The sequence below is a fragment of the Fusarium mangiferae genome (genome assembly GCF_900044065.1).
Source record: "Fusarium mangiferae strain MRC7560 genome assembly, contig: FMAN_scaffold012, whole genome shotgun sequence".
Classification (NCBI taxonomy): Eukaryota; Fungi; Ascomycota; class Sordariomycetes; order Hypocreales; family Nectriaceae; genus Fusarium; species Fusarium mangiferae.
Genome location: NW_024573932.1, coordinates 85403 through 108263, shown reverse-complemented (window position 1 = coordinate 108263; position 22861 = coordinate 85403). Strand labels below are relative to the sequence as shown.

General features: G+C 50.9%; 10 protein-coding genes and 2 non-coding genes across 12 annotated transcripts; 6 read left to right on the top strand and 6 right to left on the bottom strand.

Moving 5' to 3' along the window:
• Positions 1-1075: 1075 nt before the first annotated feature.
• On the top strand, positions 1076-1942 carry FMAN_07795 (uncharacterized protein; the record flags this gene model as incomplete). The annotated part of the gene is made up of 1 exon (XM_041821193.1): positions 1076-1942. One exon carries the CDS (start codon positions 1076-1078, stop codon positions 1940-1942), a length of 867 nt encoding a protein of 288 aa, XP_041686997.1.
• Positions 1943-2591: 649 nt separating this feature from the next.
• Positions 2592-5463, top strand: FMAN_07794 (uncharacterized protein; the record flags this gene model as incomplete). Its single annotated transcript, XM_041821192.1, has 4 exons — positions 2592-2725; positions 2789-5054; positions 5101-5247; positions 5299-5463. The coding sequence occupies 4 exons, from the start codon at positions 2592-2594 to the stop codon at positions 5461-5463; spliced, it is 2712 nt and encodes a 903-aa protein (XP_041686996.1).
• A 1342-nt stretch (positions 5464-6805) lies between these two features.
• On the top strand, positions 6806-9573 carry FMAN_07793 (uncharacterized protein; the record flags this gene model as incomplete). The annotated part of the gene is made up of 2 exons (XM_041821191.1): positions 6806-9337; positions 9391-9573. 2 exons carry the CDS (start codon positions 6806-6808, stop codon positions 9571-9573), a joined length of 2715 nt encoding a protein of 904 aa, XP_041686995.1.
• Positions 9574-10035: 462 nt separating this feature from the next.
• FMAN_07792 (uncharacterized protein) lies at positions 10036-10604 on the bottom strand (the record flags this gene model as incomplete). Its single annotated transcript, XM_041821189.1, has 2 exons — positions 10036-10504; positions 10558-10604. The coding sequence occupies 2 exons, from the start codon at positions 10602-10604 to the stop codon at positions 10036-10038; spliced, it is 516 nt and encodes a 171-aa protein (XP_041686994.1).
• A 695-nt stretch (positions 10605-11299) lies between these two features.
• On the bottom strand, positions 11300-11385 carry tRNA. Its single transcript is given in 2 exon segments — positions 11300-11335; positions 11350-11385. It is a non-coding gene; the product is annotated as a tRNA-Ala (tRNA).
• Positions 11386-12259: 874 nt separating this feature from the next.
• Positions 12260-12914, top strand: FMAN_07791 (uncharacterized protein; the record flags this gene model as incomplete). The annotated part of the gene is made up of 2 exons (XM_041821188.1): positions 12260-12396; positions 12455-12914. The coding sequence occupies 2 exons, from the start codon at positions 12260-12262 to the stop codon at positions 12912-12914; spliced, it is 597 nt and encodes a 198-aa protein (XP_041686993.1).
• Positions 12915-13472: 558 nt separating this feature from the next.
• Positions 13473-15185, bottom strand: FMAN_07790 (uncharacterized protein; the record flags this gene model as incomplete). The annotated part of the gene is made up of 2 exons (XM_041821187.1): positions 13473-14148; positions 14200-15185. 2 exons carry the CDS (start codon positions 15183-15185, stop codon positions 13473-13475), a joined length of 1662 nt encoding a protein of 553 aa, XP_041686992.1.
• Positions 15186-15475: 290 nt separating this feature from the next.
• FMAN_07789 (uncharacterized protein) lies at positions 15476-16189 on the top strand (the record flags this gene model as incomplete). Its single annotated transcript, XM_041821186.1, has 1 exon — positions 15476-16189. The coding sequence occupies one exon, from the start codon at positions 15476-15478 to the stop codon at positions 16187-16189; it is 714 nt and encodes a 237-aa protein (XP_041686991.1).
• A 291-nt stretch (positions 16190-16480) lies between these two features.
• FMAN_07788 (uncharacterized protein) lies at positions 16481-17297 on the bottom strand (the record flags this gene model as incomplete). The annotated part of the gene is made up of 2 exons (XM_041821185.1): positions 16481-17125; positions 17196-17297. The coding sequence occupies 2 exons, from the start codon at positions 17295-17297 to the stop codon at positions 16481-16483; spliced, it is 747 nt and encodes a 248-aa protein (XP_041686990.1).
• Positions 17298-18234: 937 nt separating this feature from the next.
• Positions 18235-19741, top strand: FMAN_07787 (putative GTP-binding protein; the record flags this gene model as incomplete). Its single annotated transcript, XM_041821184.1, has 4 exons — positions 18235-18309; positions 18363-18434; positions 18492-18977; positions 19190-19741. The coding sequence occupies 4 exons, from the start codon at positions 18235-18237 to the stop codon at positions 19739-19741; spliced, it is 1185 nt and encodes a 394-aa protein (XP_041686989.1).
• Positions 19742-20359: 618 nt separating this feature from the next.
• tRNA lies at positions 20360-20442 on the bottom strand. The gene is given in 2 exon segments: positions 20360-20394; positions 20406-20442. It is a non-coding gene; the product is annotated as a tRNA-His (tRNA).
• A 538-nt stretch (positions 20443-20980) lies between these two features.
• FMAN_07786 (uncharacterized protein) lies at positions 20981-22672 on the bottom strand (the record flags this gene model as incomplete). The annotated part of the gene is made up of 1 exon (XM_041821183.1): positions 20981-22672. The coding sequence occupies one exon, from the start codon at positions 22670-22672 to the stop codon at positions 20981-20983; it is 1692 nt and encodes a 563-aa protein (XP_041686988.1).
• Positions 22673-22861: the final 189 nt, after the last annotated feature.

The following is a 22861-nucleotide window of genomic DNA, read 5'->3' as shown; positions in this document are numbered from 1 at the left end:
GCGTCAACAAGGCGGTTAAGTATTGACATTTGTTGGAACCTACAGGCCACTTTGTTGGACTTGAATTTGTACGCGATTCAGCTTTTAAAAGGTTGGGAAAAGTGCTTCTTTAGTTCAATCTCGTCATTCACAGTTCTGGGTCCGCGATGCGTGTTAGTGGTGGGGGTCGATGCGATCTGTAGGGTCACAGTCCGCAAGACAACGGACCGTTCTCTTGTTTGAAGAGTCTTACACTCCACTCTCTATGTTATTGGATGGCTCAATCTCTGCAATTGTAAAGAATCGTCAACGGTTTCGACATTGGTAGCATCTAGTACAAGAAGCTGAAAAAGTTGAACTTCAGCTAGCGGTTGAACCAATGAGTATGCTTGGGTGGCAAGGGAGGAAAGAAAACTCAGGACCTTGATCCTAAATGATAAAAAGACTTAGGTAGCATAGTATAAGTCTAGGATAACTTTTGGTGAGTTTATTTTGACACCCTACATAAAGGTCCGATGTTTTCTTGCTCCCTGAGGGGGGGGACCTCGTCCTACACAGTAGATTGCCTTATCAAGAACTACCCCACGAAAACAAGGCGGCCGGAGAGCAAGGACGGGGAAGGCTGCCACACCGACGGCAAGGTGACCGGGCTTGAGTCGCTTCGAATCTGTGTTGAGATTTGGCTCAATGGCTTGGATTTGAACTTATTGGTTTGACAAAGCCGTCCTTGGCCCCAAGGTTGGGTCGTCAAGGTCCGGGAGTGGGCACCTTGATGGACGGACCCCTTCGATTTGCTGATCAGTCTGCAGACATAAATAAAGTAGTTGTCGCACTGCCGCTGGATGATAGCATCGTGTTGTCTATGTTATCTTTGTTAGCATTGCAAGAAGTGGCTTCTGACGTGAGATCCCTCGCGTTATCCGTCATTGTCCGTCACCGTGTTAGCGACTTGTCGACACCATCGACTAGTACAATCACCAAGACTGACATCACCGAGTCATCGGCGTTCAAAAAGAATTCCTCAGTTGAAAGGCATTGAAAAATCACTTCGACACCTCCCGCCTTCTCTCAGGTATTGCTACGCAACTCAACCATCATGGCAGAAGAACCTATGCTCTTGCGAATCCCGCCCGAGATTCGCATGCTGATATACGACTATCTTCTCGACAACGGCGGGACCAAAGATATTTCAATTCGAAATCAGTCGAAACGTGAATACGAGGCGCGCCGTTCGAAGATCCAACGTTCAGCATATCATATAATGGAGCGAACTATCGCAAGAAAGTCATACAAAACGACATATTGCGCCGACCCTCGTCCCCGCCGATCGATGCACACTGCAGTTATGCAGATCAACAGGAAAATCCGAGAGGAAGCCTCTCATTACCTGTACACCAAGCATGCTTTTCACTTTGGCGAAGACCTTGAGGCCTTGGTGCCCTTCCTCACTGATAAGACGCCACGCACTAGAGACTTAGTCCGGGAGATCAGCCTCTACAAGCGCAGTCCAACAAATGTGATGGAACCAGATTCATATGACTGGTCTTCTGTGTGTCGTTCGCTGCGAAGTTTGCAAAGCTTGGATAAGTTGACACTTGTCATTGAAGGCGCTCGGCCACGAGGGTCATGGGACGGCCCGCAGAGCTTGACGGTGTCTGACTTTCGACTATTATATACAACTCGGCATGAAAGCTTGGAATGGGCGCGGGAACTGGCAACGATAAAAACAATCAAGGACGTCGTCATCGTTGCTGATATTCACAACCTGCCTCATCCCGAGTCGAACATGATGCTGGTCCTTGCCGCATTTTCATCTTCGATTGATACGTCGTTGGTGGACTTTCTTCGCGATGATCTGGGGATTCCTGCGCGGGTTGGACAACCACAGTATTGTGGTGTTGGAGTGTTCGGCCGGTCCAGAAAATGTGAGAGAAATGGATGTCTGACGACTTTGGAAGATTGAAAGATGCATTTGAGGATTTGAAGTAAGACGTTGAGGAGCTGGCGCAGTTGAGTGGCTATCATGTTGCACTGGAAGGAGTTATTGAAGTTTATTTAACCATAACTAAGTATGATTGGCATTGGTCACTTTGGACATTCCGTTGACGAAACATAATTGAACATGAGGAATATTGAACGATAATAGTGAAACAATTGGGTCATGATGCGTGAATTGATAGAGTTGAACATCTTCAGTCTTTGACGCAGGAACGACTTGCTCCTTGACACCACGTGATGAGTCCCTGCGCCGTGTATCTTCCTTTTCCAGAACTGAGTCCGTTCCGGTGGCTGGGGCGGACCAAGAGCCCCTGCCGCCTAAAGACAAGCTGGTACAGCGCCATTATACGCTGTCTTCCAGCGGAGCTTAGGCCCACCCCAACCCATCCAATCCATTATCTCAGCCTCCCCCCGTATCGTCATCGCTCCCGTTCGTTCTGCGCCTTGTATGCGGCGCAACTTATCGACGACAACCTGACAGCTCCGCGCATCCTCCGTCTCCCGCTGCCATCTCCTTCACCATTGCGTCTATTACAGTCGCATTCTAGTGAATTGCTAGGGGTTTGGCTTGTCTTGACCTGCTCCGAGCTACCCCGCCGTCATAGCCCGACAAGATGGCCACGCCAGCTCCCCCCGAGGACCAGGCTCGTCTGCTCGAAGATGCCCTCGTAGCCGTGCGACAGCAGACGTCCCTTATGCGCAAATGTCTCGATACACCTGGAAAGTTAATGGATGCGCTCAAGTGCTGGTATGTATATGATTGCCGCGATAGTTAGCTCGGTCCCCTGAATGGCATCGCTGACCCTGGTAGCTCGACTCTGGTTTCCGAGCTTCGCACAAGCAGTCTTGGACCCAAGCAATACTACGAGCTGTACATGTCAGTGTTCGACGCCCTGCGATACTTGTCTGTCCATCTTCGCGAGAACCACCCTGTCAACCACCTGGCCGACCTTTACGAGCTCGTCCAGTATGCAGGCAACATCGTTCCACGATTGTATCTTATGATCACTGTGGGAACCGCCTACATGGCCATAGAAGATGCGCCTGTTAAAGAGCTCATGAAGGACATGATGGATATGAGCCGAGGCGTTCAGCACCCTATTCGTGGACTCTTCCTCCGATATTACCTGTCTGGCCAAGCGAGGGACTACCTGCCAACTACTGAGAGTGACGGCCCTGAAGGCAACATTAGCGATTCCATCAACTTCGTGCTTACAAACTTCGTCGAGATGAACAAACTATGGGTTCGCCTACAACACCAAGGTCACTCGAGAGAGCGCGAGCAGCGAATTCGGGAGCGGAAGGAACTGCAGCTACTGGTTGGCAGCAATATCGTACGCCTAAGCCAGCTTGTTGATCTCGAAACGTATAAGTCTAGTATTCTAGCACCGCTGCTAGAGCAGGTGGTTCAATGCCGGGACGTTCTGGCCCAAGAGTATCTCCTTGAGGTGATTACGCAAGTTTTCCCGGACGAATTTCACCTGCACACCTTGGACCAATTCCTTGGTGCCGTTTCACGCCTCAACCCCCATGTCAACGTCAAGGCCATTGTAATTGGTCTGATGGATCGATTGTCTGAATATGCTGAACGCGATGGGCCGGAGGACAAGTCGGAAGATAAAGCTCAAATTGAGGCGGATGCGCTGGCAAAACTGTTGGAGAAGGTAAACCTTCAAAAAGAAGCATCGACAGCCACACCTTCAGAGTCTAAGCAATCTGCACCTGATGGTAAAGCGGGTGAATCTGCTGAAGATGCCGAATCCGCCGATGCCGACAGTACACCCGAGGGCGAGGAGTCTACAGCCAAGGCCACCGATGAGACTCCAGAGGAAACTGCTGGTGAGAGCAGCAACGACGACTCTAGCACACTCGCCGAGTCTACACCTTCAGTTGCGGATACGGAAACCACCGCTGTGAACGGTCAAGGGTCAATTACAGACACCGTACAGCTTTACGAGGTTTTCTTCGCCCAGGTCAAGAACTTGGTGGAGGCCCAGCATCTCCCTGTGCAAGACATTATTGCACTCCTGGTGTCACTTTGCAACCTTGCGCTGAACATTTATCCCGACAGACTGGACTACGTTGACCAGATCCTGGCTTACGCAACTACCAAGGTTCGAGAGAATATTAACAATGCTGACCTTCACTCGCCTCCTGCTCAGCAGAGTCTGCTTGCTCTTCTTCAGGCGCCCCTTAGCCGATATGTTTCCACTTTCACTGCTTTGTCTCTTCCTACCTACGTTCCTCTCTTCCAGTCGCAATCATACCCCACCCGCCGAGCCGTTGCTGGTGGTGTCGCTCGCACTTTGCCCAAAAACCAGACCAAGATCTCGACTACAGAACAGCTTGAGAACGTGTTGGAGGTACTGAAGGTTCTCATCAAGGAGGGTTCCCAGGCGCCTCAAGGATACCCAGGTGTTGCCCAACGACGTCCCGTGGAGACAGACGAGACAATGGAAGAGCAGGGATGGCTCGCCAGGATCGTGCACTTACTGCAGGCCGAGGACAACGATACTCAGTTCAAGCTGCTCCAAATGACAAGAAAGGCGTACTCGGAAGGAAACGAGCGTATCCGCACGACGACGCCACCTCTTGTCACAGCATGCATGAAGTTGGCGCGAAAGTTCAAGCAGCGTGAGCACTTTGACGACAACTGGGAGACACAGAGTAATGCTCTGTTCAAGTTTATGCACTCAGCGCTCAGCACGCTGTACACCCGTGTTAACGGCTCTGGGGCTGCAGAGATGGCGCTGCGTCTCTTTGCCTCTGCTGGTCAAACAGCCGATCTGACCGGGTTTGAAGAGGTTGCATATGAATTCTTTGCGCAAGCCTTCACAGTGTATGAGGAGGCAGTTTCGGATTCGAAGGCTCAGTTCCAGGCTGTCTGTGTGATTGCTACTGCTCTCCACCAGACACGCAATTTTGGAAAGGAGAATTACGACACTCTCATCACCAAGTGCGCACAGCACGGCAGCAAGCTGCTACGCAAGCCCGATCAATGCCGCGCTGTGTATCTGGCGAGTCACTTGTGGTGGGCAACTCCCATGGCGTCGAATGGCGAGTCGGAAGAAACAGAGGTATGTATCAATCCACGTACGAAGAACCCTTGGCTGACCTGCATAGCTTTACCGCGATGGTAAGCGAGTACTCGAATGTCTTCAGCGTGCTCTTCGTGTTGCCGATTCCTGCATGGAGACGGCCACATCGATTGAACTCTTTGTTGAGATTCTGGACCGCTATGTGTATTACTTTGACCAACAAAACGAATCAGTGAGCCGAGCTCGATCCTGGAAGTGTTGAAGCAATTGCTAACTCGAGCAGGTCACAACCAAGTACCTCAATGGTCTCATTGAACTCATCCACTCTAATCTGGCCGGCAACCAACAAGATTCTGCTTCAGTTGAGAACAGCCGCCGGCACTTCCATCAGACATTGGAGAACATCCGAAGTCGACAATATGAGGGAGTCGTTCTGACGCCGAACTGAGGTCTAATTCATTGGTGATTGAAGGAGAGAGAAAGTGATTGAGCGGCATAGCGATAGATAATTTTTAACCTGCAGGCATGAATCGAGGAGGTCGCAGGTCCACTAGTTGTATATATGTAAACTTTGCCCCAAAAATTGATGATATGCGCGGTGAAGCCAAGCTGAGTCCCCTGCGACAGTGAGAGTTTTGAGGGTTTCGCTGTCACCAACCCCTGATTGAGATATATACATATACAGAGTAACTAAGTACTAAAGCTACCTACCTACCTACCTTATGTAACCCTCGGACAGGATTGCGTGGGGTGAGGCTTTGGCTATTTTTGGGCTCACTATATAAGTTATGCATTCTTTATCTCGAATTACGGCTGAACAAATTAGCTGGCACGTCCCTTAACTTTACCTCGAGTCCAGAAGCAAAGCGATGATACGCACATCACCTCCCTGTCCGAGTTAGGCTGTCTCCTTATCCCAGCTTTTGTGGGGTAATCCTGGTGGCGTGCACGGGCGGATTCAGGAGAGTGAGAGTGATTGTGAGAGCCGAGACAAGACAAGGCCTAGCCTGGCCTGGCCTGGCAAACTCCTTGGATGCCTCTGAGATAGTCAAATAGGTAGATAGATAGATAGTGTTAGTATGTGTGACATTTTCACGTGTGATCTGGTGAAAAGAAGAGGTGTGAGCTGTAGCATAGTATAGTACCTGTCATAGTGTTTTTACTGGCATTTTGTCAAAGTTTCCAAAGGCCAAGGCTTGCCAAGTCTTCCGGGTCAACTCAGCCACTTGAGACCTCGACCAACTTTGTCGGGTTGGGTGTCTTCTTCTGCTGTCTGTCTTTTTACTCCGTACTCCGTACTAACCGGCGGGTTATGGTTACAGTGGACTCCGGTCCCCTACCTTACGTGGACACTCCATTAGGTTCGCCATCATCCCCCCCGTCGCAGCGCATTGGATTTGTACTATACCTGCAGCCATCAACGTAACTCGGTACATTACTTTGACTTTAATCATCTCAGCCTTTTCTCCCCTTCCTTTTCTTTACCTAGTCAACAACATCTCGAGTCTGAGCTTAAGCAGGCCTGGACCTATTGGTTTGACGATGCGCTTCTGGCGTCTGTCTCTTGTCTCTCTTTCTTAACGCTCCTTTCGTGCTTGCACCTCGCTCATCTTAACTTAATTGCTTCGTATCGATCGATCGAAACCGCGATTCGCCCGCTCCTTTTTATCCGATCCCCTTCAGCGAATGGCACTGCCTATCTCGACTGCTTTGTGACACGCCTAAACCAGCTTCCATCGGATTGAATATACGACAACCGAGGGCGCGGTTAGCGCTCCATCACCTTCAAGATGCCTTCCGAAAAGACTCCTTTCTATGATCCCATACCGCCTACCTATGATCAGGCCGTGGCCAGTGGTAGTCATTACGATCCAGACGACTGGGCTCCTGCTCCGAGGTCCCCGACAAACGAGCGTAGTGCAACAGAGGCGGAATCACAGGGACTCCTACAACATTCGAGTGGCGCCAGTTCCTCCCGCAGACCCGACGGTTATCGACCACCAACAGTAGAGACCGACGATGAGGACAGTTTATGGGCCAGCGATAGCGAGAGTGACGATGAAGCCGCGCAGGTTCGACGTGAGATGCAGGAGATGGAGATCGAAGAACCCGACCGATCCCGAGGATCTCAGTGGGGGAAGCGAATAGGGTCCTATCTGACTCTACCGCGGTGGAAATGGTCCTGGAGGCCGAGACTACCACGATTACGCATACAGTTACCTCAACGAGCTGATGCGCCAGCTGCCGATACCGCCGAGGATGCCACGGGTGAGAATGAGGAGACGCCAAGCCAGACAACGAGGAGGTGGAACATACCGAAGGTGGACAAAACAACCGTCATCTTGTTTTGTGTGCGCATTTTGGCACTCACGATTATTCTGGGATTTTTCTATCTGCTCTTCGCCAGCGATATGTTTGGTGGTTTGTCAGATAGATTAGGGGGTGGCTTCCGTTTCAACCCCGAGGACCTTAGAGCCCATTTGCTGCGTACCGTCGATCCCATGAGAATGCGCGCTTCAGTACAGCACTTTTCGAATTATGCCCATATTGCTGGTACCGAGGGTGATTATGCGACCGCGTTGGATGTTCAGGCCATGTTCAGCAGGGCACTACTGGACGAGGTTATGATGGATGAGTATCAGGTTTATCTCAACTATCCCCGCAAGGACGGTCGTGTGGTGCAGATCATGGACGATAAGGATCTCAAGAAGGCCAAATGGACGGCTAAGCTAGAAGAGGAGGAAGTCGGAGGCGAAACAGCAGGTCGACAAACGTACGCCTTCCACGGGTACTCAAAGTCGGGAGACGTCAAGGGACCCCTAATCTACGCCAACTATGGTACAAGAGACGATTTCAAGCATCTTGCAAGCAAAGGTATCAATGCCACGGGAGCTATTGCGTTAGTGAAGAACGGTGGTCCTCTGGAGAACCAAGCTCTCAAGGTCAAAGCAGCCGAGTTGGCAGGCTTTGCTGGCTGTCTCATCTACTCCGATCCTGCGGATGACGGTTTCAAGAAGGGTGTTGTGGCTCCTGAAGGATTGTATATGCCCTCAGATGGTGTTCAAAGAGGCTCTGTAGGTCTAACAAACTGGGGAATTGGTGACCCCTTGTCGCCAGGTTATGGTAGCAAGGGTGATCAGCGAATCACACTCGACAAGGCCAAAGGACTTGTCGGCATCCCCAGTCTCCCTCTCGCTTGGAGGGATGCCAAGGTTCTGCTACAGCATGTCAAGGGTTATGGCGAAAAGGTGCCTAATAAGTGGGAGGGCGGCGTCCCAGACGTCGAGTGGTGGACCGGCAGCGAGAAATCCCCAATTGTGCGGTTGAAGAACGAGCAAGATGAGGATTCACTGCATACTATTTGGAATGTTTATGGTCGAATCAATGGCATGGAGCAGACGTCTAAGTCTATCATCATCGGCAATCAGCGAGATTCTTGGGCTTTCGGTGCAACGGACCCCCACTCAGGCACAGCTGTCATGATTGAGATGGCTCGAATCTTCGGAGATCTTGTACAGCGAGGCTGGAGGCCGTTGAGGACCATCGAATTTATGTCTTGGGATGCATCTGCGTACAACCTGATTGGCTCAACTGAGTATGTCGAGCATAACTCAGAGGCCCTGCGTGACAATGCATTTGCCTACCTCAATCTTGGGGCGGCTGTTGTCGGAAAAGACCTGCATGCTTCAGGATCGCCGGTGTTCCGAAAGTCTCTTCTTCATGCCCTGGGCCGAGTTATCGACCCCTCTACTAATAGTACATTGAAGGACCTTTGGGATCAGAGCCATGCCGAGCTGAAGCAGCCAGAGGGACGTGGTGACCACATTCCATTCCAGGATATCGCAGGAACAAGTGCGCTCGATTTGGCCTTCAGGGGGGGCCAGGTCCCTCACCACTCAAGCTACGACAAGATTGGATTGGTGGACAACTTCATTGATCCCGACTTCGAGTACCACGGTGCAATGGGACAAGTGATAGCTCTGCTCATTCTCGACATGGCCGATCGGCCCATCATGCCGTTTGATATGGGCTGGTATGCACAGAGACTGGGCCAATGGGTCAAAGATCTCGAGAAGTGGGCACTTAAGCAAATGGGTGGCCAGCCCAAGGGCGAGAAAGATGCTTTCAAGGAGCTCAAGGACGCTGCAACACTTGTTCAACACAACGTCGCCACATTCGAGAAGTGGGAAATGGAATGGGACCGTGAGGTCTTAGGCAATGGAGGCTGGGAGGCCAATGATATTGGTGCCTCCCGACTTGCATACAATAACAAGATGGCATACTTTGAGACGGCGTTACTGGACATTGAAATCGGTGGTGGTGTATGTCCCCCTTATGAGACTGACTGGGAGACTCAAGCTAACTCTATCTCTAGATTCCCAACCGAACACAGTTCAAGAACGTCGTCTTCGGACCAGAGGCTTGGTCCAACGACGGAGCCATCTTCCCTGCTATTCGCGACTGCATCGAGGAGGGAGACTGGAAAGCCGCCAAACCCATAGTTGCCAAGACGGCAGCGCTTCTTCGCAAAGCAGCAACAATCTTAGAGATGCAATAAGGCACGTGTATGATTTGAGCAGCGAAAAGAAAAGCCCTCTCTTTGTTTCCCTTTCTATATCGATCTCAGTCTAGGCAAGCTCGCCATTGTTGTTGTTTTTTCTTTTACAGGATATATATAGTGTTTTTGGTTTCTGATCCAGGACACACTGCGTAGCTTTCACGCAAAAATGTACAGGAGGCATTGCACGGAGTTTGGTTTACGTGGAACCCTGCTTTTCTACGCTTTTTTTATTACTTTGTTGGGTAGGGCAGGACTTGTTGAGGCAACTCGTCGGGATAGAGTGATGGGTATGTGTCTGATCGCCCTAACTGGGTAGATGGGAGGTTTTTTTTTCTTTGTTATAGTTATAGTAATGAAGGAATGCGAGTCGCTCATGTACCCTGATATGTCCCATCATGCTGATTGTGCTCCGAGATATGCTTTGTAGTCGAATCGCGCAAGGGTCTAGGAATTGACCTCTTAAGCCTTCTGGGACTCGTAGTCCTGCACAGAAACCAGCTTTCCAACAACGTTGTACTTCTCCAAGAATCTCTCCTCCCAGCCCTGGAGCGCCTCCATCTGCTCCGCATCGAGTCCCTCGAGCTTATCAAGCGGACCATCCAGATCCTTAGTCAACATATCCTCATCAAAGCTTCCACAAGCAAGACCTCGGCTCGCATCCCGACCGGCAAAGTTGCTATAAGGACCACCAGGGCCGTAGAAGTTACGGCCAGGCGAGACGTCGAAAACGCGACCGCGCACAGCGAGAAAGACAGGCCGATCCTCCTCGCCGTTGAAGGGGAGGAGCGTGTGGGGAGTGTATGTTTTGAAGACGGTTGAGGGCGCGTCGCGGGGGAGAGATGGCGGTGGCGAGGAGCGGAGCATGGAGTAGGTTGTGTATAGGACGGCGCTGAGGAGGATGAGGTTGAGGGGTGTGAAGAGGGAAGCGCTGGGGGGGGGAGTTAGTGACGGAGCTCAGAGAGCAGAGGGGGGATGACATACGTTTCTTGGCTGGCTTGTTGAGCCATGTGTTGCTCGACGTGCTCCATCTTTGCGATGTCTCTTCTGATGATGTGCCTGGAGTGTCGAGTTCAGCCGAGATGGTTGAGTGAAGGTGTTTGTTAGATGTTGGAGAACCAAGAACCAAGGTAAGAAAGTGATGGGGTCCCCCTCCCCCCCGTAGCTCCCGGTGGTTCCTTGGGGTTCTCCCCCACTTTATGCTCCGGCGCGGCGTTTTGGACGGAAGTTGGCTTCGGAGCCTCCGGTAATATTTCCGGCAACTGGTTTATGCCCTTGAGATTGCTCAAACATGAAGCTGGCCGCGATCCAATACCACGGGCTATCTGTCTCATGACCTTGTGTTGCCATGATTCAAAGAAACACTTGGCCAGAGCTCCATACAGTCGAGATGCTGACATGAGGGGCAATTACGTGGTGCAAAGGATGAAGCTCAGAAGTCGACAGCATTAATTGAGGCCCCCAAGGCAAGACAGCTGGGGATTGAAGCATTATTACAACTACAAGGCTCTGTTTTCTTTTCATCCAAAGCTTTTCGTAACGATGATCCATGTTAGAGCAGGTGATTTTGCCGCTGCTAACATCACTCACAGCATAAGTTTAGGAGCTTCAAAAACAGCCAAAGTCATAAGAAATGGTTTCTTTTATGATCTTCTTTATCCAATGCGATCATACTGAGCGAAAAAGAAGTCCTCGAAAGTATCGCCCAACATGTTGAGGGCAAAAATGGAGGCTGAGGGATTTGAACCCCCGACCTTTCGCAAGCATTCGACACAATGCAAAGCGAACGTGATCCCCCTACACCAAGCCCCCGATGTTGGATAGCAGCAACTATCTTAATTGGTACTATAACTTTGCTCTGACGGCATCGGCGATTATCAACCACGACTGGCTTTGGCTAGGTATGCAAGTCATGGTAAATTACTCTTGCATACCAATCATCTTTCTGCTTGTGTTAAGTGGCATGGCCAATGTGGGCTTCTGGGCTACATAACTCAAGTCGTTACAACTACCTAACCATGGCTCATTACTGGGCTTGCTCATGGTGGAGCCTGTAAGAGAAATACATGCTATACAATGTGTTGGGATCTAATATATAACGTCTCGTGATGGATAGGTACGCATTTACATACTCAAACAAATCACTTGCTCGATCCCTCACCATTCAAGCTCTTGGTCATTCTCTGCCAAGAGTGCTAAACCCTATCAACAGCAAGTCATGCATGACTCACACCGGAAACCATATCGAATAACGTAGCAATACGCCTCTAAATGAAGTGGCCTATCTGTAGTTGCTTTCATCTTGCTTAAGTTGGCTTTATTCTATTGCTGCCGATATAACACGGAGGACATGAGAGTGGTGGACATCTCTGATACATGTCCCTCTAAGACAGCTTACGTTGTGTATCTATTACTACCGTGGCACTTCAGCCTCAAAGAGAGCAACAACTCAGGTTTCTCGACTCTCTATATCTGTTCCATGCTTTTGTACGAGTCGACCTTGAAAAAGCCACAGCAAGAAAGTCAACCTTGGCTTCCCCGTCTGACTCAACTGCCCATACTCAGCCACAGCCTCATTCACGGTCACAACGTGCACTTTCAATCCAGGCGAAAGATACAAATGTATAAAATCTCGTCAAGACTTTCTTTCAATTCTCGTATCTCTATTCATCGCTACTCAGCAAAAATGGCTACAGTATCAAATCCCGGCCCAGTGTATTTCTGGCGTGAAACAGACCCAGCAACAGGATACCTATCACAATGGTATTATTGTCCTTTCAAGGATGACGAGGATGAGAAAAAGACATACAAAACGGCAGAGCAGTAGGTCCAGTCACTTCTACCGATACAGAATTCAAGGTCGATGTTGACCTATTCCAAGTTACATGATGCATCAAAAGGCCATCCTATTCAACGACGAAGCCACCGCGCTTGAGGTCCTCAAGACAGGCCATCCCCGAAAGGTCAAGTCTCTCGGCCGCCAGGTGAAGAACTTTGACGAAACAGTCTGGCTTAAGCATCGGCGTGACATAGTTCGAAAGGGCAACGTCCTCAAGTTCACACGTGCCATCACAGAGGAGGGTTTCAAGAGAGGCACGCCTGGTGCAAATCAACCAAGCTCATCACACTGGCCCATTGATGGTTCTTTAGCAGATATGTTGATCAACACAGGCGACAGAGAACTTGTCGAGGCCAGTCCGTTTGATCGGGTTTGGGGCGTTGGGTTTAAAGCTGCAGATGCAGATGCTGCGAGAGACTCGTGGGGTGAGAATTTGCTGGGTAAGGAGTTGATGGAGGTTAGAAGGATCTTGAAAGAGAGACGGGACGGTCAAGGAGCATGAGTGGCGACACGACTGGGCTGTTAAACAATATTGAGCCGTGCAAGCGGATTTCACTTTGTCAAAGAACGGGGCAATGGTTGTTTGAACTGTTTCGGCTATACGCCTGGATAGATTGCACCGACCTTGAAAACCAAGGCAACTTTTGAACATGTCTATAAGTCCATCTTCCTCCCACCAATGATGCCCGGCCCAATGCCCCTATTCCCCTCCATAATCATACATAAAAAGAGCCTCGTCCCGAGGCAAGCAGAGCGGCGTGGTAGTAGTCAATTTTCTTGCTGTTTAACAGCCCCAAACCCATTCTCCAGAAAATGCTTGTTTTGTTTGATAGTTGTACGTCGTGTTGTGTCGTGGTGGTTGTGGTGGTATTGGTGGTGTTGTCTTTTTTTCGTGTCGAGAGCCCGCCCTGATATTTTCACATGATAGAACATATTTTACAGTAATCAACACACATTAGGCGATGCTCCCGTGTTCGCCTTCGATTCCTTCTCATCTCATAGGTATCCAACAAAGGCAGATTCCCAACCCCTTGACGCCGCGTTAAAATGACTGTTTCTTTTAGTACCAGTCCCGTCCACTCTTCTGCATCTCAATCAGACGCCAGCCCCTTGTCTCGGGATTGTTGACATCTTCTGGTACTCGTGTGATACCAATGGCATAAGTGACCAGTTGGACCTTGTCCTCCATACCGGCAGCAAGCTCGTTCGTCTTGGCGTTGCGGTAGACGTGAACCTCTTGTGTGCGGCAGGTGATGATGAAGACAGGAACCTCACCAGGATCAAGCATGCGGGCTCGTAGAATGTCGACATTTCGAATATCCAGGATCTTTCCGTCCGACTTCATGCCAGCCTGTAGGTATTGCTTGGTGAGGGCCTCGTACACAGAGTACTGAGCGGCAGAAAGCCAGAGCTTCAGTGTCTCGGCATCACCCTTGACGTAAGCGTCCAACACCTCGGGAAGAATGTACTCTCGAAGCTCCTGAAGGAAAGGCTCTGTCTGGAAATTGGGGTCCATGGACCTGAACTTCTTGATGACCATGGCAGTCTCGTTCTCGGCGAAGAAGCCTCCGATGCGGTCGGTGATACTTCGAGCGGTCGATACAAGAGGGTTCTCAGACTCCTCATACTTGCCCCTCAAGCTGAAAAGTCCTTGCACATACTTGTTCTGGTCGCGGAAATCTCTCCAAGCCTCCTTCCAAGCAGCGTCCTTGTGAACGGTAACACTGGTGCCAGCACTGTCTCTTGTTAGCCCAGATTCGAATGAGAGAGATTGTAAGGATACTCACTTAATGTCCTCCTCCATAGGTGCAGCCGCCTTGTAACCCCGCTGCTTGTCGAGTGCCTCTCGGCGTTTCCTGCGCTCCTCCTTCTCAACCCAGCCACCGTACCGTGAAGAGCTACCATCGTCAATGACGTTCTTGACATTCTTGTAAGCCTCCGTGTTTCGGATAGGCTGGGTAGCCTTGTCCACGGCATCTCCCGTGACATTAGCGGCCTTGCGAACACCCTTGACGACCGAGGTATCCCAAGTCCAAGAAGCACCCTTGCCAATGGCGCCAGCAGTGACCTTGGCACCCTTTCCAAGAGTCGAGGAAACAGCGCCAGTGGACTTCTCGTAGGCCTCGCGAGCACGTCGCACACCTTCACTCTCGGCGAATTGGTTAGCAGACGCAGCGATCTGCTTGGTCGACTCGTTCCATTCTTGCGACTTCTGGAACTCAGTGTTCATGGTCTCCATGAAAACCTGCCAGGGGGTCTTGTCGCCATGAGGAGGAGGGGGAGGGGCATCCTCCTTCTTCTTATCTTTGTCCTTGCCCTCACCTTCACCCTCGCCCTCTTCTTTTCCTTCCTTTCCGGCATTCTCACCATCCTCGGTCTTCTTGGACTGCTCCTCTTCGGGCTTGGCCTCGGATTCGGCGCCAGCTTCAGTGGGCTTCTTCTCTTTTGCGTCGGTGGGTGCAGCAGTTGAGGGTTTTTGTTCAGTTTGAGGCTTCTCTTGGTGTAAGCGGCTGGAAAGGTGGAAGAGACGAGATTGAGCGGTATAAGTGGGGGAGTAACGAAGCTCGGCGGGGACAAAAGAAGACCTCAATGGTGATCGAACTGAGCCGGAAAGCACTGAGCTTTGTTGCCTCGCACCGTTGTTGGAGGCATTCTGAGAGAGCTGGGATGCTAATCTTCGGTAGGCGGGAGATCTGCCAGCGGATGAGACATGAGCAGAAGCCCGCGAAAAGGCGAGCTCCGAGGAGGCCGTCTTTCTTGCGAGGGAGTTCATTATTACGACAACACAAGGAGACAAATCCCTCCAGAAAAAAAAGACTGGGCGTGGGTTTGGAGAGATGCCGAGATGGATGGTGGAAGGTGGTGGAATTCCCGGACGAAATTTTGGTTTGCGATCTCGGTCCGGGGGCGGAAAGTCAAGGAAGACAAACACCGAGACGGCAAAGCCTCGGTAGAACTGCTCCCCGTCCAGCCCCGGCTCGTGGGGGAAGTTTACAGCCGTGAGTAAAAATTGCCAGGAGGTAGATCATCAATTAACGACAGGTCCAGGCAAATGCGAACAAAATGAGTCGCTCATTGACAAGTCGCCTCGCGGCGCAATCGCTCTTTCAATCCTCCCGAGCCAACGTCCAAAAGTCGTCATTTCAAATCGCTCGCTCCATCTCCCAGACAAAGTCCAACCGCGATGATAAACCCAGAAGGGCACCGAGCCGACCCAGTACGGCCTCGCTGTTAGAGAACATCTACGGCCCCTCAGAGACGTCCAAGACGAGATCCTCTCCCAACAATGCCATGGCCAACCTCTCCCAAAGTCTTGTCTTCAAGACACTTGACAAGTCTTCCAACATCGATACGAGCCCACTATCCAGAGATACCCGTCGACAGGCCGAGGCAAAGGAGGACGATCTCGAGCCATACCACTTCCACATCTACTCCCACAAGCACAACACCCACATCACTTGCACCAAGCCCAATCGAGAACCAATTATCTCTCTGTCAGCCGGCAACATTGGTTTCCGCAAGTCTCGCCGTGGTCTATTCGATTCCGCCTACTCCCTCACCAAGTATGTCCTGGAGCGATTAATCCACAACGGCTGGCCCATGAAGATGAACCGACTAGAGGTTGTGCTACGCGGCTTCGGTCAGGGACGAGAGGCTGCTCTGAAGGTTCTGATGAGCCCCGAGGGCAAGGTATTACGAGACAAGATTGTCCGTGTAGCCGACTCGACCAGAATCAAGTTTGGTGGTACCAGGAGTGAGAAACCTCGACGTCTATAAAAGTCTGGAATTTTGGACTAGAATTGGAATTGGAATTGGAACTCGGGCACATTTTTGGGAATATGCTCACATGAGAATATCACTTCGCCGCGGAGGTTGAGAAAGTGAATGTACTATACTCTGTACGACCTGTACTATACAAACGAACAAGGCACAGCTTGCTTTGCTTGCAAGTTCCCAAACGAATGATCTGCTCCTAGACTATAAAGCCATTGGTATCGTGCTAACCCATGGAAACGGTACCTCGAAACGCCAAACTCCATTTAACACCGCAGCCTCATTTATACTCTATCATCGGATGGCCCTCTCAGCTGGTGGTAAACGACGCCCGGCGGAATCGCGGAGGGCCTGCTTGCCCTTCCCACTGCCGCCTCGTCGTCTTTCTTCTGCGCTGTCCCACTCGTCATCTTCGTTGCTATCGTTGTCTCCCATTAGCAGATGGGGGTCCGTCGCTTTCTTCAACGTATGAGAGTTATCGTCGTTCGAATTGTCGTAATCATCCAACAGCGCACCTTCGCTGGTGTCGTATTCGGGTGGTTCAATCCAATCTCGAGGGACGACACAAGGGAGCGCAACTCCGATACTGGCGGCACGGTTTAACCATGATGGGCCTGACTGTCCTGTGAGTCTCTTGCAAAGATAAGAGGTGAAATGGTTGCAGTTCTTGGTCAGAAGGTTGTATGAAGTGCCCAGAAACTCTTCAGAGGCAGATTGTAGAGTCGCATTAATCTCGTCTTCTGTCGCAAGAGTGAATCCGTGCAGGATCTCGCATCGAAAAGTGCCTCCGGGCGGTTCGGTCCGGGGCTTTGTCCAGTATACACCCGTGAGGCCTCTTTTATCATGCCCACCATAGGCGTATTCCCTCCCGTTGATCACGACACCCGAATGAAGTAGTGAGGCGCCTACTGTCCATAATACGGACGATAATCGGCCGGGCTGTCATGCCGCGCGTATCAGCGTCATGCTCATGAAAGCTAGTGAGATGAGTGTGAGCGACTTCACTTACTGGCAGTAGATCATAGACATGTATAGTGATCTCAGTTTTGGATAAAGATAATGTTGAGCGGTGAGATCTGCTCACCGAAGAGCTCTTCTTGTGACGCGGCATCATGCAAAAGCTGATACAGACACTGCAACTATTGCGACGTCAAGTGGCTCGAAGCTTTGGGGTTTGCAGCTGACGGGTCAGCGGGGCTGAGCTGGGGAAATGGCAGGCCAATGAGGCTTATAGTGCTGTAGGTTGGTGTCCGTAGGCGTATTGACAAGACAAAGAATCGCGGGGCACGAAGAGAAGATGAATATTCTAACTTGAAAGGTTGATGAATAGAAGTGAAGAAGAAAGGAAATCACTGAAGGAATCGGACTGGCCGGCCCGGCTGAGCTCCTGTCGTTCCTGTCAGATCAAGCCCGGCGAAATCCAAAACCTAGGTCACTCTGCCTCTGTACTACTCTCTACTAACTTTAGGTAACCTCAGGTAACTCAGGTCAGGCATTTCCAAAGACGGACACCTAAAACCACAGGGCCTAGGCTCCGTGACATACTGTGCCTGTTCACTGGATCCTGGATCCAGGCCCAGGGTCCTTCTGCGCACAGCTTGGTTGGTACCTTTATGCCCAGCTGCTTTCGTCAGCCAATGACGTCGTCTTCGAATTCCAGCCGGAACTACCTTTTCCCGCTATCCGAAAGATCTTGGCACAGCCCAACCTCTCTAAACCCCAGCAAGGTGGGGTCACGAACAAATTCTCATCTCATCTCCCCAAGCTCGGCTCGCGGAAAATAAAAAGAGAAATATTTTTTCTCCCTCTTCAACTTCCCTTTCTTCCCTTTCTCTTCGTCGTCGCTCTCGCTCTCGAAGCCGTCCGAGGTTGGCACTAGCCAACCTGAATACTTCACCACGAAGTCCATCAAATCTTCCATCTTCTTCGCTTCTTTTCCTCCTCTTGCACCCCGCGCAGCAAGCTCTGCAGCTCTTGGACACGTTCCATCCACACACTTGGGCCTAGCTTTCTTCGTTCAACGTCGTAACTACGCCAAGTCACGCAAGATGCCTCCTAAGAAGCAAGTCGTCGAGGAGAAGATCCCTCTGGGCAGGCCTGGAAACAACTTGAAGAGTGGTATTGTGCGTGACAATATCCTATCGATGATGTATGCCACGTGCTAACCATAGTCCAGGTCGGTTTGGCCAACGTCGGCAAATCTACTCTCTTCCAGGCCATTACCAAGTCTAACCTCGGTAACCCAGCTGTATGAAGCCCCCTCGCCATCCGCCGTCTTTAGTATCGGGGTGCTGACAGCATCAAGAACTTCCCCTATGCCACCATCGACCCTGAGGAAGCCCGCGTCGTCGTTCCCGATGACCGGTTCGACTGGCTCGTTGAGAAGTACAAGCCCAAGTCCGTTGTTCCCGCCAACTTGACCGTTTACGATATCGCTGGTCTTACCCGCGGCTCATCAACCGGTGCTGGTCTTGGAAACGCTTTCTTGTCGCACATTCGCGCCGTCGATGCCATCTTCCAGGTTGTTCGTTGCTTCGATGATGCCGAGATTATCCACATTGAGGGTGACGTGAACCCCACCCGTGATCTTGACATCATCAGCGAGGAGCTGCGACTCAAGGATATTGAGTTCGTTGAGAAGGCCCTCGAGAACCAGAAGAAGAAGACCCGCATGGGTGGCCAGTCTCTGGAGCAGAAGAAGGCCAAGCAAGAACAGGAAACCATTGAGAAGATCTTGGACTGGCTCAACCAGGGCAAGGATGTCCGCAAGGGTACCTGGGGCCCTAAGGAGGTAAGAACTTTTCTTCCATTTCTTTTGCTCTTCACATCTTGCTTTCCTGATGACAAAAGGCCATAAGGCCTGAATCTATAACCCAGCTCGTCGAATGCCTCACCTATTAACGCTAGAGGCATTGTGAGATAAACTTTACTCTGATCGTAAATCTTCACACTTGTTGATGTTGGAAAAAACTCATGAGAACCCTCACTGACATTCTCATCCAGATTGAGGTCATCAACCCTCTCTTCCTCCTGACCGCCAAGCCCGTTGTCTACCTCGTCAACTTGTCTGAGAAGGACTTCATCCGCAAGAAGAACAAGCATCTTCCCAAGATTGTCGAGTGGATCAACGAGAACGCCAAGGGCGACCCTCTCATTCCCGTCTCCGTCTCTTACGAGTCTCGTCTTACTCAGTTCGAGACCGAGGCTGAGGCCAAGGAGGAGCAGAAGAACGTCGGAGCCGACTCTGTTCTGCCCAAGGTCATTCTTCAGATGCGCAAGACCCTTCAGCTTGGCAGCTTCTTCACCGTTGGACCTGATGAGGTTCGACAGTGGACCATCCGAACTGGCACCAAGGCGCCTCAGGCTGCCGGTGTCATTCACACCGATTTCGAGAAGACCTTCATCCAGGCTCTCGTCTTCAACTACAACACCCTAAAGGAGCTCGGTGACGAGTCCGAGGTCAAGGCCAAGGGCAAGATCATGACCAAGGGTAAGGAATACGTCGTCGAGGACGGCGATATCCTGCACATCAAGGCTGGTGCCGCCAAGAGCTAAGCTCTCGATACCACACCACCAGGCGTATTTAAGTCCATAGAAAAAAGTTAAATGCAATGATGTGATGAAGATCAACTTTATGTCCCCATGAATTTACATTTGTAATGGCTATCACCAGTCGATGAGGATAATTTTTATATTTTGCTGTTCCCTATACTATGACCTTATACGTACAGCTTCTTGTCGTGCTGTTGTGACAGATTCTTATAATGGCTTTACGTCTTGGAGATGTAATGGGATTTGAGGAGACATTTGCATCATCAGCGCCAACACTTTCGTTTTGCTGAACTTCGAAACAGCATCGCTTACTTCCATGTACAGTGATATACTTGAGACAACTCGGTATGCAATTTACCAAGTTGAGCATGATCTACTTAGATCAGCAATGTAACATGGCAAGCAAGCCGCATTATATTGTCAACTTCTCTGCATTTCAGTACAGAATGCCTCATTCTGCCGGACAGCATCCCGCCACTCCACCTTGATCCTTGATTCTCTCGTCTTCCATGATGGCGGGGTTAAGAGGGGCAAAACCCTTGCACAAAATAACAGGGCAGCATATCTGAGCCAATAACATGAATGATTTGCAAAAAAAAAAATGGCAAAAGATAATTGTTTTGCCGTCAGCAAGACTCGAACTTGCGTTTTCAGTGCTTCGAATGAGCCACAAACTGATGTACTGACCCCTATACGATGACGGCTTTTTTTGTTGTGCAAACTGGCTGTGTAAGTCGTTTTATGTACATGAGTCAGGCACGGAAGAAAAGGTATAACGCCTTCTTTTGAGCAACCATGTCCCCAAATGTCAAATGTGGCTAAGCTAAGGCGTGCCTTTTTTTTTATTTCAGTTGTACAAGAGATGCAATATAGTAATTGTTTCTAAGTCTATTGCTAGGCACTGTGGGATGTCGAGGTGGTATAATGGTGATACAGCCCGTGTATAAACAAGCTTAACGACCTATCTAGGTACCTAGACAGCCAGAGGCGTGTAGGCAGATGTAATAAGGTCTCTCTTTAAACCCTTGTCCAAGTTGCTTTGTTCTGATAAAGACGCTGGACTTCTTGGCTCGTACTCTTTCAGTAGCTAATGTCACCAAGATGCAGTCAATGTGATTTTGAAGGGGTTTAATTAAATACTAAATTCATTACAATTCGCATGTTCATTCATTACCATGTCTTTTCTTTCCAGTCATCCATCATCTATCATATCATCATCATCCTGCTAAAGGCACCAGGCCCTTAGACTCCTCCATATCGAACACCTCGCTTTCCAAGCTCCTTGCGGCCGATGGCGTCTTCGGGCCACACCCATCCACGGCTTCTCTTGGCCTCACGCTTCTCAGCCAGCTGGGGTTGAGGAATCCAGGAGTCACGGGGTTGAGCCTTGCGGCGAGTTCCCTCAGCGGGTGCACCGATCTCAGCACGCCAGTGGGCATGGCCGGCGGGTGTGTCGTCGGCAGCAAGTTGGCAGAGACCCCAGAGGGCGAGGCATGCAGTGAGCGGAGTCTCGTGGGGAAGGGTCGAAGCGTCGCCTTCAGGGGCAGAGGCAGCGAGCTGGACTGATGTAACCTCGAGATCGCCGAAGAAGGGAGTGTTGGTAGTGCCGTTGCGGACAAGCACAAGCTCAATCTCGGTGAGGATGAACCCATAGCGGCACCCGTGCTCTCGCATGGCGTGGTGGATAGCTGAGAGGCCACGGAGATACTCAACACGCTTGATGTTGCCCTCAACTCGCATGCCAGTGTTGAAGCGGTCGAAGCTGCGGACAATACCAACAACTCGGGCAGTGGGCTTGCCACCAAACATGGCAGCGGCAGTAGCAGACTCCCCGGCAGCGTTGGCGACAAAGAGGAGATCGTTCATGCCAGCAGTCTTGGGGGGCACTGAGAGGTGAAGAGGGCGAGTTGACGACATGGCCAAAGCCGAGTTCAGCTTGGGGAGATAGTACGACGCGTAGATGGAGTGAAGCTGAGTCTCAGTCTCGGGGTGACGAGATGCGAAAGTAGGCTGGGGGAGCAGAGGAGCGGGAACAGGGTTCGTAAGAAGAAGAGAGGCACCGGGAAGAGAAAGGATGGTAGATGCGTTGAAAGAGGACCAAGAGCGAATGTTGCGAACATCCCACCAAAAGTGCTTAGTGGCAGCATCTCGCACCGGGAACGAGATATGGCGGACCAGAGAAGCAGCTGGGTTGGAAGAGGTGAGGAAGCTCAGAAGGTTGGTATTGGGAGTAGGGTCCGGAGTGGCAGTGAGGCTCAGAGGAGACTGAGCACGAGGGCTGTAGTCGTAGAAGCCGTAGTCAGATTGTTGCTGTTGCTGGTGCTGGGGGACGGGAACGAACGAGGGCATCTGACGATAGGTAGGGTAGCCATAACGATCGATTGTGGAGACGTCGAGGCTGGAAGCACGGCGTGAGTGAGAGGCAGAGATGCGAGTGGCAAAGTCGGCCGGAGATGCCAGGAGTGACGCAGACAGAGTGTCGTCAGGCTGGCTGGAGAAGCTTGTGTTGACTGAGCCAGGAGTGTCAAAGGCGATGGTAAGAGACTCGGGGTTGGTGTAGCTCCTTGAGTGACGAGCAGGGTTAGGAGCAGGAGGAGTAGTCATGCGATAGTGGCAAGGGGTGGCATCAATATCCTGGTCTTGAGAGCGAATCTTTGGCAGGAGAAGAGGGCCATGCTGGCGAACAGCTGGTGAAGCACGAGGAGGCGTTGTGAGACGGGAGCAGAGAGATTCATGGTCTGACTCGGCTGAGATGGCAGAGTAGACTGAAGCCTTTGATGATGAGCGAGAGTGACCAGAGATATGACCAGCAGCAGTAGCTGAAGCTGAAGCATAGGCCATGTCGAGAAAGGCTTGGTCAAAGGGCAGAGTTGACATGGGAGGAGGGCTTGTGCGCTCAATAGAGGCAGATGGGAAGCTGAAGTCGAAGGGCATATCGACAGCCAGACTTCTTGAGAGTGTATTAGCATTATGTATGGCGGATGGACTCTGCTGGTTAGTGAGAATATCTTACGTGGACATGATGTGGGAAGTATTAGTGAGAGTCTATAAGTGTATGAACAAGGATCGGGAGACCAGCTCCGTGTAAAAAAAAGGTCAAGATGAAACCGGAAGGTTTTTGGA